Consider the following 13,373-nt stretch of genomic DNA (forward strand, 5'->3'; position numbering starts at 1 on the left):
ATGCATGAACTCCAACCAGCCCTATCGTAAATTCATTTAATGATTGTGCGTTATAATTTTATGATCAGCACGATCTTGCCGTTTATATTCGGCTCTTTGGGCAGATTTTTGGTAAAATAAAAAGATATGCATTTTCTTATGCCCAAATTAATTGCGCATCTTATGACATGAACGTAAAGTTTTTGAGTGCAAGTTTATTTGATCTTATTTTGCAGGCTTTCTGAAATTTTATCTTTTCTGAAGATTTTGATTCAGTTCATAATTATTGTTTTAATAACTCAAATCGATGTAAAATCTATCATTCTATATACTTTCTTGTATGAGTTTTTTAATTTGATTTTTTTTGAAAATGCATTCACTTTAACAGTTTTTTGACTGGTTTTGACGGCCATTTTAAAAAATTGTTTAAAAAGCAACATCTCTATTCTATTATTACCTTTTAAACTAAATTAGGTTATATATTACAAAACTAAAACAGGAAAAACCACATAATACAGGCTATGCATTTCAAAAAATCGATTTTTTTATCTCTTTAGGTTGCAGAAAGCTTAGATAATATGAATTTGTATTGTTAAAACAAACTATTGATCCATTTTATCGTTGGAAAAAAACATGCGAACAAAGAATGGACGCACTGGACGAAGAGAAAATGAATTTAAACTGAAATGATTAAAGCACACATTGAGTTCTGTGAACTATCATCAAACATTATTGACCCTTGCGGCATAAAATTTCATGTTAACAACAAAAACTTAAGTTCTTTTTTAAAAAAATTGTTTTAAATATCTTTTCATCATTAAGTCCTTAGCTTTCTTTCATGTGTGGAACATACGCGTAGAAAAACTACAGATGACCCGTCCGTGGACCAATAGATTAGTGGTAATGGTCATCAACATATCCAAGCATGAGTTATTAAACACATAAACAATTGCCCTTCGTAGAGGACTGAACATTGTACTCTCTGAAAATATCTAATCACATATAATTCACACACAAAGCTGCCGAGAGAAATTTCGGGCCCCGGGAAAGTTTTCTTAAGGGGCCCTCATTATGATCAATTTTATACCGAGAACCTAAAGAAATGTGCTCTGGTCATTGAAAATTAAAAATAAAAATTAATTAAATCTTTTAACTAACTTTTATTTTTAAATCTTTTTAAATCTTTTAAGTCAAATCTATTTGTATCTTTTAAAAATTATTTAAAAAAGTTATTTATACACACACGGGACCCCGGGAATCTTCCCCGTCTACCCCCCTCCTCTCGGCGGCCATGTTCACACGTAAACAAATTTAAACAACCGTCGTTAAGGGAATGCTGTTTCGGAATCAGCTTGGTGCTCAAAAACAGACATCTTTTTTTATTAGAGTTAGGTTAGAATTACACCGAGCAGGAAACTATTCCAATTAGAAAAGTCAACTTTAAAATGAATAGGAATACTTGGCTAGAAATTTGATAACTAGCCAAGAAGTAGACCGAGGAATTATCCATTTTAGAAGAATCATTAACACAAGGCAAGGAGTTGGAATATTAAGCTAAAAGCACACCAAACAGAAACTTAATCCAATGTCATTTTTATTATAATATTAGCATTATTATGCATATAAATTTGCTGGACCTGGTACATAAGAAAATGAAAGTTTTTAGGGATAACATATATGACTCATATGCTAAATAATATAATGTCAGGAAAGGCTGTAAAACGATCTAATGCATATTTATCATTTACACGCCAAAATATTTTTTCATCTACGTGAATATTTAACTTTTCATCCACGTGAGTCTGTTATATCCTCTGGACATCTGTCGGTAAATACTTTTACTACTCCTTATCAAAGGACTTTTGCTATTTCTTCTCTGAGGCATTCACTGCTTGGTCTCGATCAATTTATGCAAACTCAATTAAATTATCTTTTAATACGCAGAGGTTTAAAAGAAACTATTGAAGAAGACCATTATCTTGCTGAAGTTATGGTTAGCAGAAAAGCTCACTACCTGAAGCAAACAGAAATCAAGGGCTTGATTGAAGCTGTGAGATGAATATTGTTATATATTTTCTCATTATATTTTTATGCCATAATAAGTAAAACGTTTGATGAAAAATTAACTGATTTCTTTAACATATTTCTATGAAACATAAAATACTTCCGTGTTAAGTGAAAAAAACAAATTTACTGTCAACATAAAGCTAAAAAAGTTAATAAACGATATAAATTATCTGTGTGTGTGTATGTTTATATATATATATATTAGGGTGGCCCTTATATGATGATAAAAAATTAAATAAGAGCAATGTTAAGTCTGACCATTTTAAATGGTTCCATTTCATACAAAAAAATTATGTGTAAAGTTTCATAAAAAAATATTAATATTTAGAGGTGGCTCAACGCCGTCAAAGTTTTCTCATATACGAATTTTTGATGTCTGTGACAGAATTCAGCACATTTTGCCATCAGTTTCATACAGAAAATTAATTCTAACTACTAAAAACAGTTCTTAATTACAGAGACAAACACAGAAACAATAGAATACACAAAGTTACACATCTTCACTTAGTTGAACTAGTTAATTGTGAAGTAAGGTGGATTTTTTCACATTCGGAAAGTTTGCCCGGTTCTGTTCGATAACCTGCAGAGCATATTGCAGCTGTTCTTCGCAAATCGGCCAGACTTTGTTGCATCTTGGATCAAGGCAACTCCTCGTTCTGCATGGTCGTTTGTTACTGCCTGGGATTTCACGATTGCCTCTGCAACCTTGAAGTCATCTCTCCTGTTCTATGATTCAGGATCTTCGGCCAGGAATCCATCTGGCATGCCCAGAATAGAAAACAGGTTTCTGCTTCTTTTTGAGACAAAATCAGGAAGCGTCTTTTGTTGTACTGTCGCCAAGTCCACCACGACACGTTTCAAAGGTACTTCTTCTCCTTCCTGTTCTAATGATCTTTTAACAATTTCGCGTTTCGTAGTGAAATCCACTTCTGGATCGAAGAGGCTGAAAAGGATCAAATCTTCTGACAGGTACCAAAGATGGCCCGCAAGCTTGCGTGATGTTGCGGCACCAATATCTTGATCAGGGTAAGCCTGGAGTTGTTGAGTTGTAGATCATTCCTAGCGGCTTTGTAAGCCAGAGGCGCCAAAAACCAGAACGTGATATAAACCTTTGCAAGAAATATGTTCACACGTAGGAGGCCACGAGACTCTCGCAAGGTCAGCTTAAACTGTGATCGAAACAGCCAAACCTTTATACTGTAAATGGCTTTCGCCATCCATCGAGCTTGATGCATTGACCCAGGCGCTCGAAAATTCTTCCAATCTGTAGGCTTTCTTCCTAAAAAGATGAGCATCAGTTTGAGCAGCTCGCGATAGTCATCTCGTGGCTGATGATCTTGCAGCTGCTGTTCACAGAAAACAATGATTACATGTTTGACTTCGGAGAGTTCAGCTGAGGCAACATCATCCGAAAAGACATCTTCATAACTTTCCTGGTCAAAGGATGACCACTGTGCTTGAAATCGTTTGAAAACGAGTATTTCCGGAGCTTTACTGGGTCCCATACAGACACAAAAAGCAGCAGCCAATACCAGTTCCATGATGTGATGTCGACAACCAAAGTGCAGTAGAGGCCGCCCTAGTAGCTGTTCGAGAAGAACGCAAGCGCCAGACAGCCGACCGGTGTTGGAAGAGGTTGTATCGAAACACATACCATGGACAAAGTTTTCCAGCTCCCATTTTCGGATAGCATCATAGACTGCTTTGGCCTCGTCTTGTCCAGTGCCTAAAAAGTAATTTATAGTAGTCTTTATTAAAGTTTGTCTGACATGATTTCACATTCACATTTCATAATAATAAATGATTTCGAAATTTATAAAAACATTTAACTAAGATAAAAGTAGGCATATATATTATACCATTATATATTATACTATTATGTATTACCTGCAGGAATCTTTGGAATATCCAAAAGCTTTGTCTTCCCCATTGTTGTGACAAGAATGGGCAACCTATCCACCTTCTCTGTTCCAGTCAGATCTTGCATCAGCTTGCCATCCCAGTGTACTGTAAGAGCAGTATTTGGCTTGAAATGTTGAATGATTCCGGAGGCAATTTGCTGTCGGTGTTTCCGACGGAGTCGTTGGATGGTTGATCTATTCAAAGCGAGTGATTCAGCGTCTTGTCCAAGAGCCCTCGAAGCCTCAACGATGACCATCATAGCAGCCCTGTCGCTCATTTTATTTCTATCAAGCATAGATGCCAGCTGTGGTGAAACAACACTTTGGCGTCCTCGCTTTCGTGATGAAGAAGGAGTAACAGTACTTGTGCTTAGAACTGGATCCTCATCTTCAGGTTCAGACTGACTTTCTTCTGAATCAGCGCTGCTGCTCTCCAACACAGCTTTATCTAGCAAGGTGTTTTTATCAAGTTGAGATCGATGTACTCTCTTTTGCAATATCTGCTTTCTCTCATTCTGCTTTTTTTGTTGTTGAAGCAGAACCTTATCGATTCTGCCCATGCAGCCAGGTCGTCCCTTTTTTCTTTGAGATTCCAGAAAGACCTTATCTTCTTGATTCTCAATTAGCTCCATGGCATCAGCATGTGCAATGTCGAACAGTTCTTCTATTGCGGCTGAAAATGCGGTTTCATTTGTTTGTTGAGTCTCGGTCTTGCGGCTCTTGTTTTTCTTTAGACTTTTCCACTCGAAGAATAATTGCTCAAGCTTTTTGATGGAATCTTGATGATGCCTGGTTGGAATTTTAGCTCGAAACCAGAAATCTTCAACTTTCTCAATAGCGTGGGTTGCAGCCTTTCGAATATCCTCTTTCAAAACATTGTGGAGATGTAGAAAGTGACCAAGAACCTGCTTCCCTGATGGCAATTTACTACCTTCAATTCTTTCAGCAGGGCTAACAAGATAAATTTGTGAACGCAATGCCATCTGAAAATGCCAAACAGATTTATACTAATCATCATAATATTATAACATAATATTAAACTATGCAATTTTTGGCATAAACAAATTACAAAATTACACATGCCATTGACATGCCATGCAATAATACAAAACGAAATCTACAGTCATACAGACTCCCTCATATAATTATATATATAACATAATATATTTTATAATTAAATTGACATACTAACCTTTGCTGATTGCTAATATCTGTGATTATTGATAACTATTAAATAGAAATTTTATTTTGATTAATTAACAAACAACAGTAGAAGAAGAAATTTATAATACAAGATGGCTACAAAGAACTAGCACAAGATTTATTTAAATATTATATAAGATGCCCAATAGGTGCTAATATTAAATTATATTACATGTTTAGTTTTGTTTACTGAAAAAAATGACTGAAGAAAATTATGAATTAATAAAATTACTGAGGAAAATTATAAATTATTTATTTAGATATATTGAAGAACATTTTTTTATGCGTTATTACCTTTATATTTATTATAATTTTATATTTAATTATTTTTTAGATTAGTACATTATTGAAACATGATATCTAGTTCAAATTATTGATTGAAATATATTTATTTAATATTCAAAATCATTTATTGAAAAGAACCTGAAATTTTTTTTCGCCGATTTTGGTATTCTCACAAAACTAAAGCTTAGTTGAGCCACCTCTAAATATTGTTCAATCCTGCTCATATTTGGCCTGAATTATTTTTTTATATATTGGAACTCATCTGAGGGGTCAGACAATGATATATTAAAACTTCAAAAATAAGGGCCACCCTAATATATATATATATATATATATATATATATATATATATATATATATATATATATATATATATATATATATATATATATAACATTATTATTACATAGTTAATCATTTACGAACAAAGAATAACATAATGCTATTCTTGATGTTAATGCTATTTTATTGACTAATTCCCCTGGGCAAACATTTTGGTGTATTCTTGTTCTCAGACTCCAATCACTTCTTTATATTTGCAAAAATTTAGTTTTTGATTTGTGTTCTTCTTAAAATACCAAGTCGAATTTGGTTGGTTTGAGTTAATTCAAGTTGAACACCATGTACATCATCTTCATCATTTTCCTCATAGATAATGTCATCTGGAATTTCTAATCCTAAGGAAATGCAAAGGTTCTCCAGTAAATTGCAAGTAAAAAAATATTTTGCAGCAAGTTGTTGGGGTGAACTGAAGTGTTCCACCACTTTTGTGCAAACACCTCCAATGGTTTTTGAGACATCCAATGGCTTGATCCACAGCACTACGTACCTGACGAAGAACTTTATTAGAATATATTTCCTCTGGTGTAGTTGGCTGATTAAACAGTGTAATCATGACTGGCGACAACCCATATCCTGAGTCTGCAAAAGGGAAACCTGCATTTGGATCATATTCTACTGTCTGTTTTAATGCAGAATTAGAAAAAATAAAGGCATCATGGCACAATCCAGGATACTTTGCAACAACAACTTTCTATCAGCATCAATGACAATTTGACAGTTATCCTTTTCTAAAAAAAAGAAGTTAAAAATCTTCAAAATGTTAAAATGTTTGAAAATCCTGAGAGCAGCTAAAACCTTTATGGGAAACATTGACATCATCTTAGAAAAACTGTTCACCTTGGCCAAAACAAAACATTGTTTTTTTACATGATCTTTTATCATAAACCTTATCAAACCTTATCATAAATTTTATCATGACCTTACATTATGATATTGTTTTAAGAGTAGCACTTACATTAAAAAACTTGATGTTTTCAAACTTTAAAGAACTATGAAGTGTTATTTAAAATATTAAAAAAAACTTCAATTTTTGTAATAAACATGTTGCACTTTGTGAAATTGAAGTATTGTCTCTTCATAAATTAAATATTTTTTTACATATTATTAACAACATGAAGCGCTTCATAATAACTTAATAATGTGAAATACAGCATAAAAAACCATTAGCACCTAAAAAAAAGGGAATAGTAAATAATTTTTTTTTTATAAAGAATAATAGAATAGAAACATTTTTTTTGAACCTTGTATGCAATATATGCAATTATACATAGACGGAATAAGTCTGTGAAACAAAAGCTTTTTTAAGTTTCTCATGTTAACTATGCCTGTGTAAGTAGGCCAAGCAGAGTAAACTTTTTAACTAATGACCTAAAGCAATATAATCAAAATGATCAGGTATCAAATTAAAATGATCAGGTATTAAATTAAAATGATGAGTTTACCTGCAAATATATGCTGGTTGATCAGCCATAGTAAATCCTTTGATTTGTATCATTGTACTATCTATTACTCCAAGAAGACCTTTAACTCCAAATGATTAAATGTACTTTCTCTTTGTTTCAGCGATCTCCTTTGGACAATCATACCATCTGATAAGGTGATGATAGTGCTGAACAAAATATTTGCAGAACTGCCGAAGTATGCAACTACAGCTTGACTGGCTTACATGAGAGGTGTCACCTAAATATACATGAAACAACATGTGAACGAAATATGCATATTGACTATTATATTTTAATCAATCAAAGCAAGTTAGTTATCTGACAGAAAAGTGAACTTTGACAAGGTTAAACTCCAAATAATTTAAAAAATACAGTAACCTTACCAAAAGTCTAAAAAATATAAAATCACAATTTAGGAACAGTAGGAGGGTGCAGTAAAAACTAATCTTTTGACAATCTATCATGCTAAGTTAAAAAAATTAGGGTTTGTTTCATTTTTGCTATACAATAACAAAGCACCATATTTACATATAAAGAAAAAAGAAATTAAACTTTATTTCTTAGCAATTAATAAACTGAACAAGGAATAAAGGGTAATTCTGCATCAAATCACCCAAAATTTAGAAAACTTTGAACAATTGGTCCTCAAATTTTTTAAAAACTTCTTTGGCTGTTGCATATTAAAAAGAAAAGTTAACACATAAAACTTCAGCTAAAAATGTTGAGTGGTTGACAAGATAATACAATTTTAATATTGACCTGGTTTCCCAAAATGACCCGGTTTTCATAACATTCTGGAAAAACATTTTTCTTAAAATAATAAGAAATAAAAGTGGCAAAAGTATGAAAATAAACATATATGTTTTTTTGATGCTGAATTCAATAAATGTACTTAAAATGCTCAAATATAAAAGGAACATGCCTAAAAGTTAACAAAACAACTAGTTTCTATAAACCAACATTTGGGGCCCAATATCTCAAAACACCCCCACACACATGACAAAAATAGGTTTTAAATTTTAGGTCAGAGTTCCCCAAATATTTTTATGGAACTTTTATCAGTGACTCTTCAGGATACTGAATCTAGAAGCTTAAAAATCAAAAGGTAGCCGTTTTTGAAAAAGACGATTTCAAACTTTTGTATATTATTTTATAAAAGGGGAGGGGGTGAGAGTTGTAAAGTTAAGGTTTTCCTTATAAAAAGTCAATATTAACACTTTCTAATGATGTTAAAGTTAATCCAGTATTGCAGGCAATTAAATTTTGATCATCTTAAGATGTTAATTTTCCTATAGAATTGTTGATGGAAGCATTCTTTACTTTATATAGCAATTTATTTGTTTAATATAATACTAGAATGTTTCAAACCCTAGTTATTGTTTCGTTATTGTTAATATTAAACATAAATTACTTTATTAGAAAAATGCCTAATATATTATCTAACAAAACAGTAAACAGCAAAGAAAAACGAGACCATTTATTGAATCAGAAAATTATTTGTTGCTGTTGTTTGAAGAAATGCTTAAAATGTATTCCAGTCACGAAGTTATTAGAGGCTTACATAAGAATGTATGTAAAACCTGAATATTCAATACCTGTGTACAGTTATCCAACAGGTATATTCCATATTATGATTAACTAATGCAATTATTTTATTAAAAAATACTTTCTGAAAATAATCATTATTTAAAAATTAATTTACTTTATATAGGCATTTGTCCAACATGCAAAAAGTATGTAAACTTACTGAAAGGAAGTAAAGACATACCAAATGCAGTTAAAACTCGATGGCAATCTTCCCAATTATCTAGATGTGTAAGCACTAGAAATTGTGAAACATGCACAGTTTGTTCAATAGCTAGATCCAGATTTCCACATATGAAAAAAACAAAGAAATTACTAAGTTCGAATAGGATGTGTAATGTTTGCTTATGTGCAATAAAGAGAGGAATTCGACATCAATGTAATGAAATGAATGTGTATACAAATCTTTCTGCTAAGTTATTTAATGCTTCAAAAAAAGTTCAGAAAAAAGTCACTTCAAATGTTTTAAGATCGATTATTAAAAAAAAGAAACTTAAGCATGGAATCCAGACACATCTAAATACTGGTAAATTGTTTATTAGATTTATTAGTGTTTTCGAATTGATTAAATCATCTAAAGTATTTTATTATTCAGGTGGGTTGCCATTACCTATAACTATTGGTGTTCCGCAATTAGTTATTAGGAAAGTCAAATTTGAAGAAACTGAAAAAATGATTATTCAACTTGGACTTAGTCAATTCAAATCACGCATCCTTCTGAAATCCTTAAGGAAAAGTGGAGTTCAATTTGAGGCGAATCTTGAAAAAAAACTTTGCAAAAAAAGTAAACTCCTATCTGAATTTTATGATGTGAAGACAATTTTTGCAGAAGAAAAAAAAAAAAAGTTGTCAACCGATGTGTCAAGAGACCTTGTTTATGTTTGTCAATTAACCGAGCTGTTTAACTTTGTAATGACTTCCAGAAAGCAAAACCCTTTCCAAACATTAATACGAACTGGAATTGATTCAGGTAAAAACGTTATTAGATGAAGAAATATTATACAACTTATATATAATATAGAACTTAATAATATATATTTTTTAAATTAAAATTAATATTTCGTAGGAGGTGGATCACTTAAGGTAATTTGTAACCTATTTGATCCAGAAAAAGAACAATGCAAAGATCAAAGTTCTCATGGAACATACTCTGGAATTAACCATTCCATAGTTCTTGCATATTGTGAAAACTTGCAGGAGACACACAAAAATTTAGCCATTTTATTAGATCTTCTAAAGCTAGAAGATTGTAAATATGTTCTTGCAGCTGATTTGAAAATAATTAATATTCTTCTTGGAATTTCAGTAAGTTATGATTTAAAATTAATTTATTATGTAACTTTTAATTAGTTAATTAGGATTTTTCAAAAAACATAAGAAAATTTAGTCTCATGGCGGTATGTATGCTTGTGCTTGGTGTGAAGGAGAATGTGAACTTTTTGGTGGGTTGACAAGAACATTTTTATCATTGGATCTACGGCATCAGAGGTACATGGAAGCTGGTTATCGAAGCTCTGAAATGAAAGATTATAAGGTGTAAATGTTAATTATTATTTAATTTAAAAATTTAAAAATCTTTTTATTAAATAAAAAAATATTTTTTTCAAAACTGGTAATCAAATTAATAAACTTTGATAGAATGTGGTGAATGTATGTCTAATAAAGGAGAGAAACAAGTCAAAACTAGTTCTTGAAGTAATTCCTTTGCCGGAGCTTCATATGTTAATGGGATTTGTAAATCATATATCAACTTATATAATTTTTTATTGGCCTGAATACAAAGACTGGGTCAACTCACTTGGATGTATTAGAAGAGGATACCATGGGGGAACATATGAAGGCAATACATGTAGGATTATTCTTAAAAACTGTAACCAGCTTTCACTAAGGCTACCAATTGAACTCTTACCACTTCTATGTCCAATGAGAAAGTTTGAGAAATTAGTTCAAGGAACCTTCGGAAGTTATCTTAACCCTTGTTATCTTCAACTAATAACTGACTTTGTTTGTTCCTACAAAGCCACACAAGAGTACTGTTCAGAGGTACAGTTAAATATAATGAACTTAGAAGCAGAAGAATTGCTGAATCGTTCAGCAGTACTAATTTATAGATTAAAAAATTCAGATATTTTGATATATATTTATAAATTTAAAACATTGGATACAAATATTTTTTTTTAATTGTTAGCTAACAGTATAAAAAAATCTTAGTTTTTTCTAACATTTGCATTTTGTAACATGAATCAGGTATATGAGTTAATCAGGTATATGAGTTAATATGGATAATAAGAATTGTCTTTTTAAAAGAATTTGACATTTTTTCTCTTCAAAAAAAAATTCCGCTCCATTTCAAGGCCAATACAACTTTTTTAATGTTTGAGATAACTAACTTCGAGATAAATTTTAGATAACTAAAAATTAACATCTTAAGATGATCAAAATTTAATTGCCTGCAATACTGGATTAACTTTAACATCATTAGAAAGTGTTAATATTGACTTTTTATAAGGAAAACCTTAACTTTACAACTCTCACCCCCTCCCCTTTTATAAAATAATATACAAAAGTTTGAAATCATTTTTTTCAAAAACGGCTACCTTTTGATTTTTAAGCTTCTAGATTCAGTATCCTGAAGAGTCACTGATAAAAGTTCCATAAAAATATTTGGGGAATTCTGACCTAAAACTTAAAACCTATTTTTGTCATGTGTGCTCATCAATTTTTTTTTTTTTGCTATTAATATTTTCAGCTGCTTATAATCTTACTAGGCACAAAAAATGTAACTGGAAAAACAACTGAAACATATGGAAATTTAATTTTAAAGATGTATTACTTTTGAAAGAAATTATTTTAAAAAACTTGCAAATAGAATTCTGTAAAATATTACATTTAGTTTAAAGACTCTTTAAAAAAAAAAGAAAACAATTTTGTTATATTTAAGGAAGGCGAAATTATATGATAACTAAATTATTTGATATTAACAACTGAAAAAAACATCCAGTTTTGTTTTTATATGAAAACTGAATAAGTGTGAAATTGATGTGCATTTATTTTTAAAATTTTGATAACTATATTTTTTAAAAGTTTACAATAACTAGTTTATAAAAAATCAGTTATAAAACATTTATTGGTAAATTTTATTTAAATATATGCAAATATATCTATAAAGAAAACTAACAATATCTATCAGCATAAAAAACTATACAACAGCGGGATTCTGAAAAAGTTTGAATTATTCCTATATTAAAAAATTTTCTCATTTGTCCAAATTACATTTATTTACTGATGGTTGCACAGGACAATACAAAAATTGTAAAAGCTTTTACAATCTATGCAAACTAGAGAGCGAATTTGGCCTTAAAGTTGAATGGAACTTTTTTGCCACATCCCACAGAAAGTCACCATGCGATGGGATTGGTGGTACTGTAAAAAGGTTAACAACACAAAAAAGTTTAAAACAACCATACAGAAACCAAATTCTTACATCAGAAGTTATGTTTGAATTTTGTAATGAGAAGATCAAGGTTGTTACTTCATTTACATAAAGGGATTGGACTTACAATTGCAACGTGAAGAGCAAAAAGAAAGGTAAACTGGTGTAACAACTTTATCTGGTACTGGTAGCTTTCATCAATTTATACATCTTGGAGATAACAGGATTGGGGCAAAGAGGTGTACTACGGACACTTATTATACAATTATCCACTATCTTAAAAAGAAACAAGATATATTTCAACTTGATGCTGTCACTTTAGGTTGTAATGTAGCTGTGGTCTGTGATGATAAGTGGTGAATCGGCATTGCAACTGAAACCAACCTAGAAGAAGTTGGTGCTAAAGTTAAGTGTCTTCACCCAAATGGTCCATCAATCTGTTTTAACTGGCCTGAAAGAGATGACTACTGTTTTATTCCCAACACCAACATAATGAAAAAACTATCTGTTCCACAAGCCTACTCTAGTTCCGGTAGAAACTATGTGTTTGAAAATGCTGAAAAACAGGAAGTACAAGTAAAATGGGTGCAATATTGTAAACTATTACACACACAGTCAAAATAACTTACCTCTTCGATACCTTTAAAAATCTTGTATATATAAGTAACTTTTTAAATTACAATTAACTTATTTTTATTTCATTTACAAACATTTTTAGGGGATTTCTTTCAAAAGTAATACATCTTTGAAATTAAAGTTCCATATGTTTCAGTTGTTTTTCCAGTTAGATTTTTTGGGCCTAGTAAGACTATAAGCAGCTGAAAATATTATATATGTTTATTTTCATACTTTTGCCACTTTTATTTCTTTTTATTTTAAGAAAAATGTTTTTCCAGAATATTATGAAAACCGGGTCATTTTGGGAAACCAGGTCAATATTAAAATTGTATGATCTTGTCAACCACTCAACATTTTTAGCTGAAATTTTGCATGCAATATTTTTTTTTAATTAAGAATAATGTGTCAAAATATAACAAAAAAGGAAGAAACATGGTTAAATGGACTGGATGATTTGATGTGGAATTACCCTTAAGTTATTTTTAAGTAAGCAAACATGATGAGTCTAAAAACTGGTTT

General features: G+C 30.9%; 2 protein-coding genes and 1 pseudogene across 3 annotated transcripts; 2 read left to right on the forward strand and 1 right to left on the reverse strand.

Annotated features, from left to right (window-relative positions):
• Window positions 1–2,017: 2,017 nt before the first annotated feature.
• LOC149876841 (uncharacterized) lies at window positions 2,018–5,701 on the reverse strand. Its single transcript, XM_090075136.1, has 2 exons — window positions 3,934–5,701; window positions 2,018–3,772 (listed from the first exon to the last, which is right to left on the reverse strand). The coding sequence occupies exons 1-2, from the start codon at window positions 4,928–4,930 to the stop codon at window positions 3,000–3,002; spliced, it is 1,770 nt and encodes a 589-aa protein (XP_089931262.1). The 5' UTR covers window positions 4,931–5,701; the 3' UTR covers window positions 2,018–2,999.
• A 2,862-nt stretch (window positions 5,702–8,563) lies between these two features.
• LOC145186369 (uncharacterized) lies at window positions 8,564–10,584 on the forward strand. Of its 2 annotated transcripts, XM_090075142.1 has the most exons (5): window positions 8,564–8,835; window positions 8,931–9,329; window positions 9,399–9,773; window positions 9,870–10,108; window positions 10,191–10,584. In XM_090075142.1, exons 1-5 carry the CDS (start codon window positions 8,577–8,579, stop codon window positions 10,341–10,343), a joined length of 1,425 nt encoding a protein of 474 aa, XP_089931268.1. In that variant the 5' UTR covers window positions 8,564–8,576; the 3' UTR covers window positions 10,344–10,584. The 2 variants fall into 2 exon arrangements, with proteins under 2 accessions (XP_089931268.1, XP_089931269.1); XM_090075143.1 differs by having other exon boundaries at window positions 9,441–9,773; window positions 9,870–10,323.
• On the forward strand, window positions 10,529–12,860 carry LOC149876842 (uncharacterized; annotated as a pseudogene).
• Window positions 12,861–13,373: the final 513 nt, after the last annotated feature.

The sequence above is a fragment of the Hydra viridissima genome, unplaced genomic scaffold (genome assembly GCF_058129835.1).
Source record: "Hydra viridissima isolate aposymbiotic clone 2 unplaced genomic scaffold, HvirCarnegie_v1 scaffold_18, whole genome shotgun sequence".
Classification (NCBI taxonomy): domain Eukaryota; kingdom Metazoa; phylum Cnidaria; class Hydrozoa; order Anthoathecata; family Hydridae; genus Hydra; species Hydra viridissima.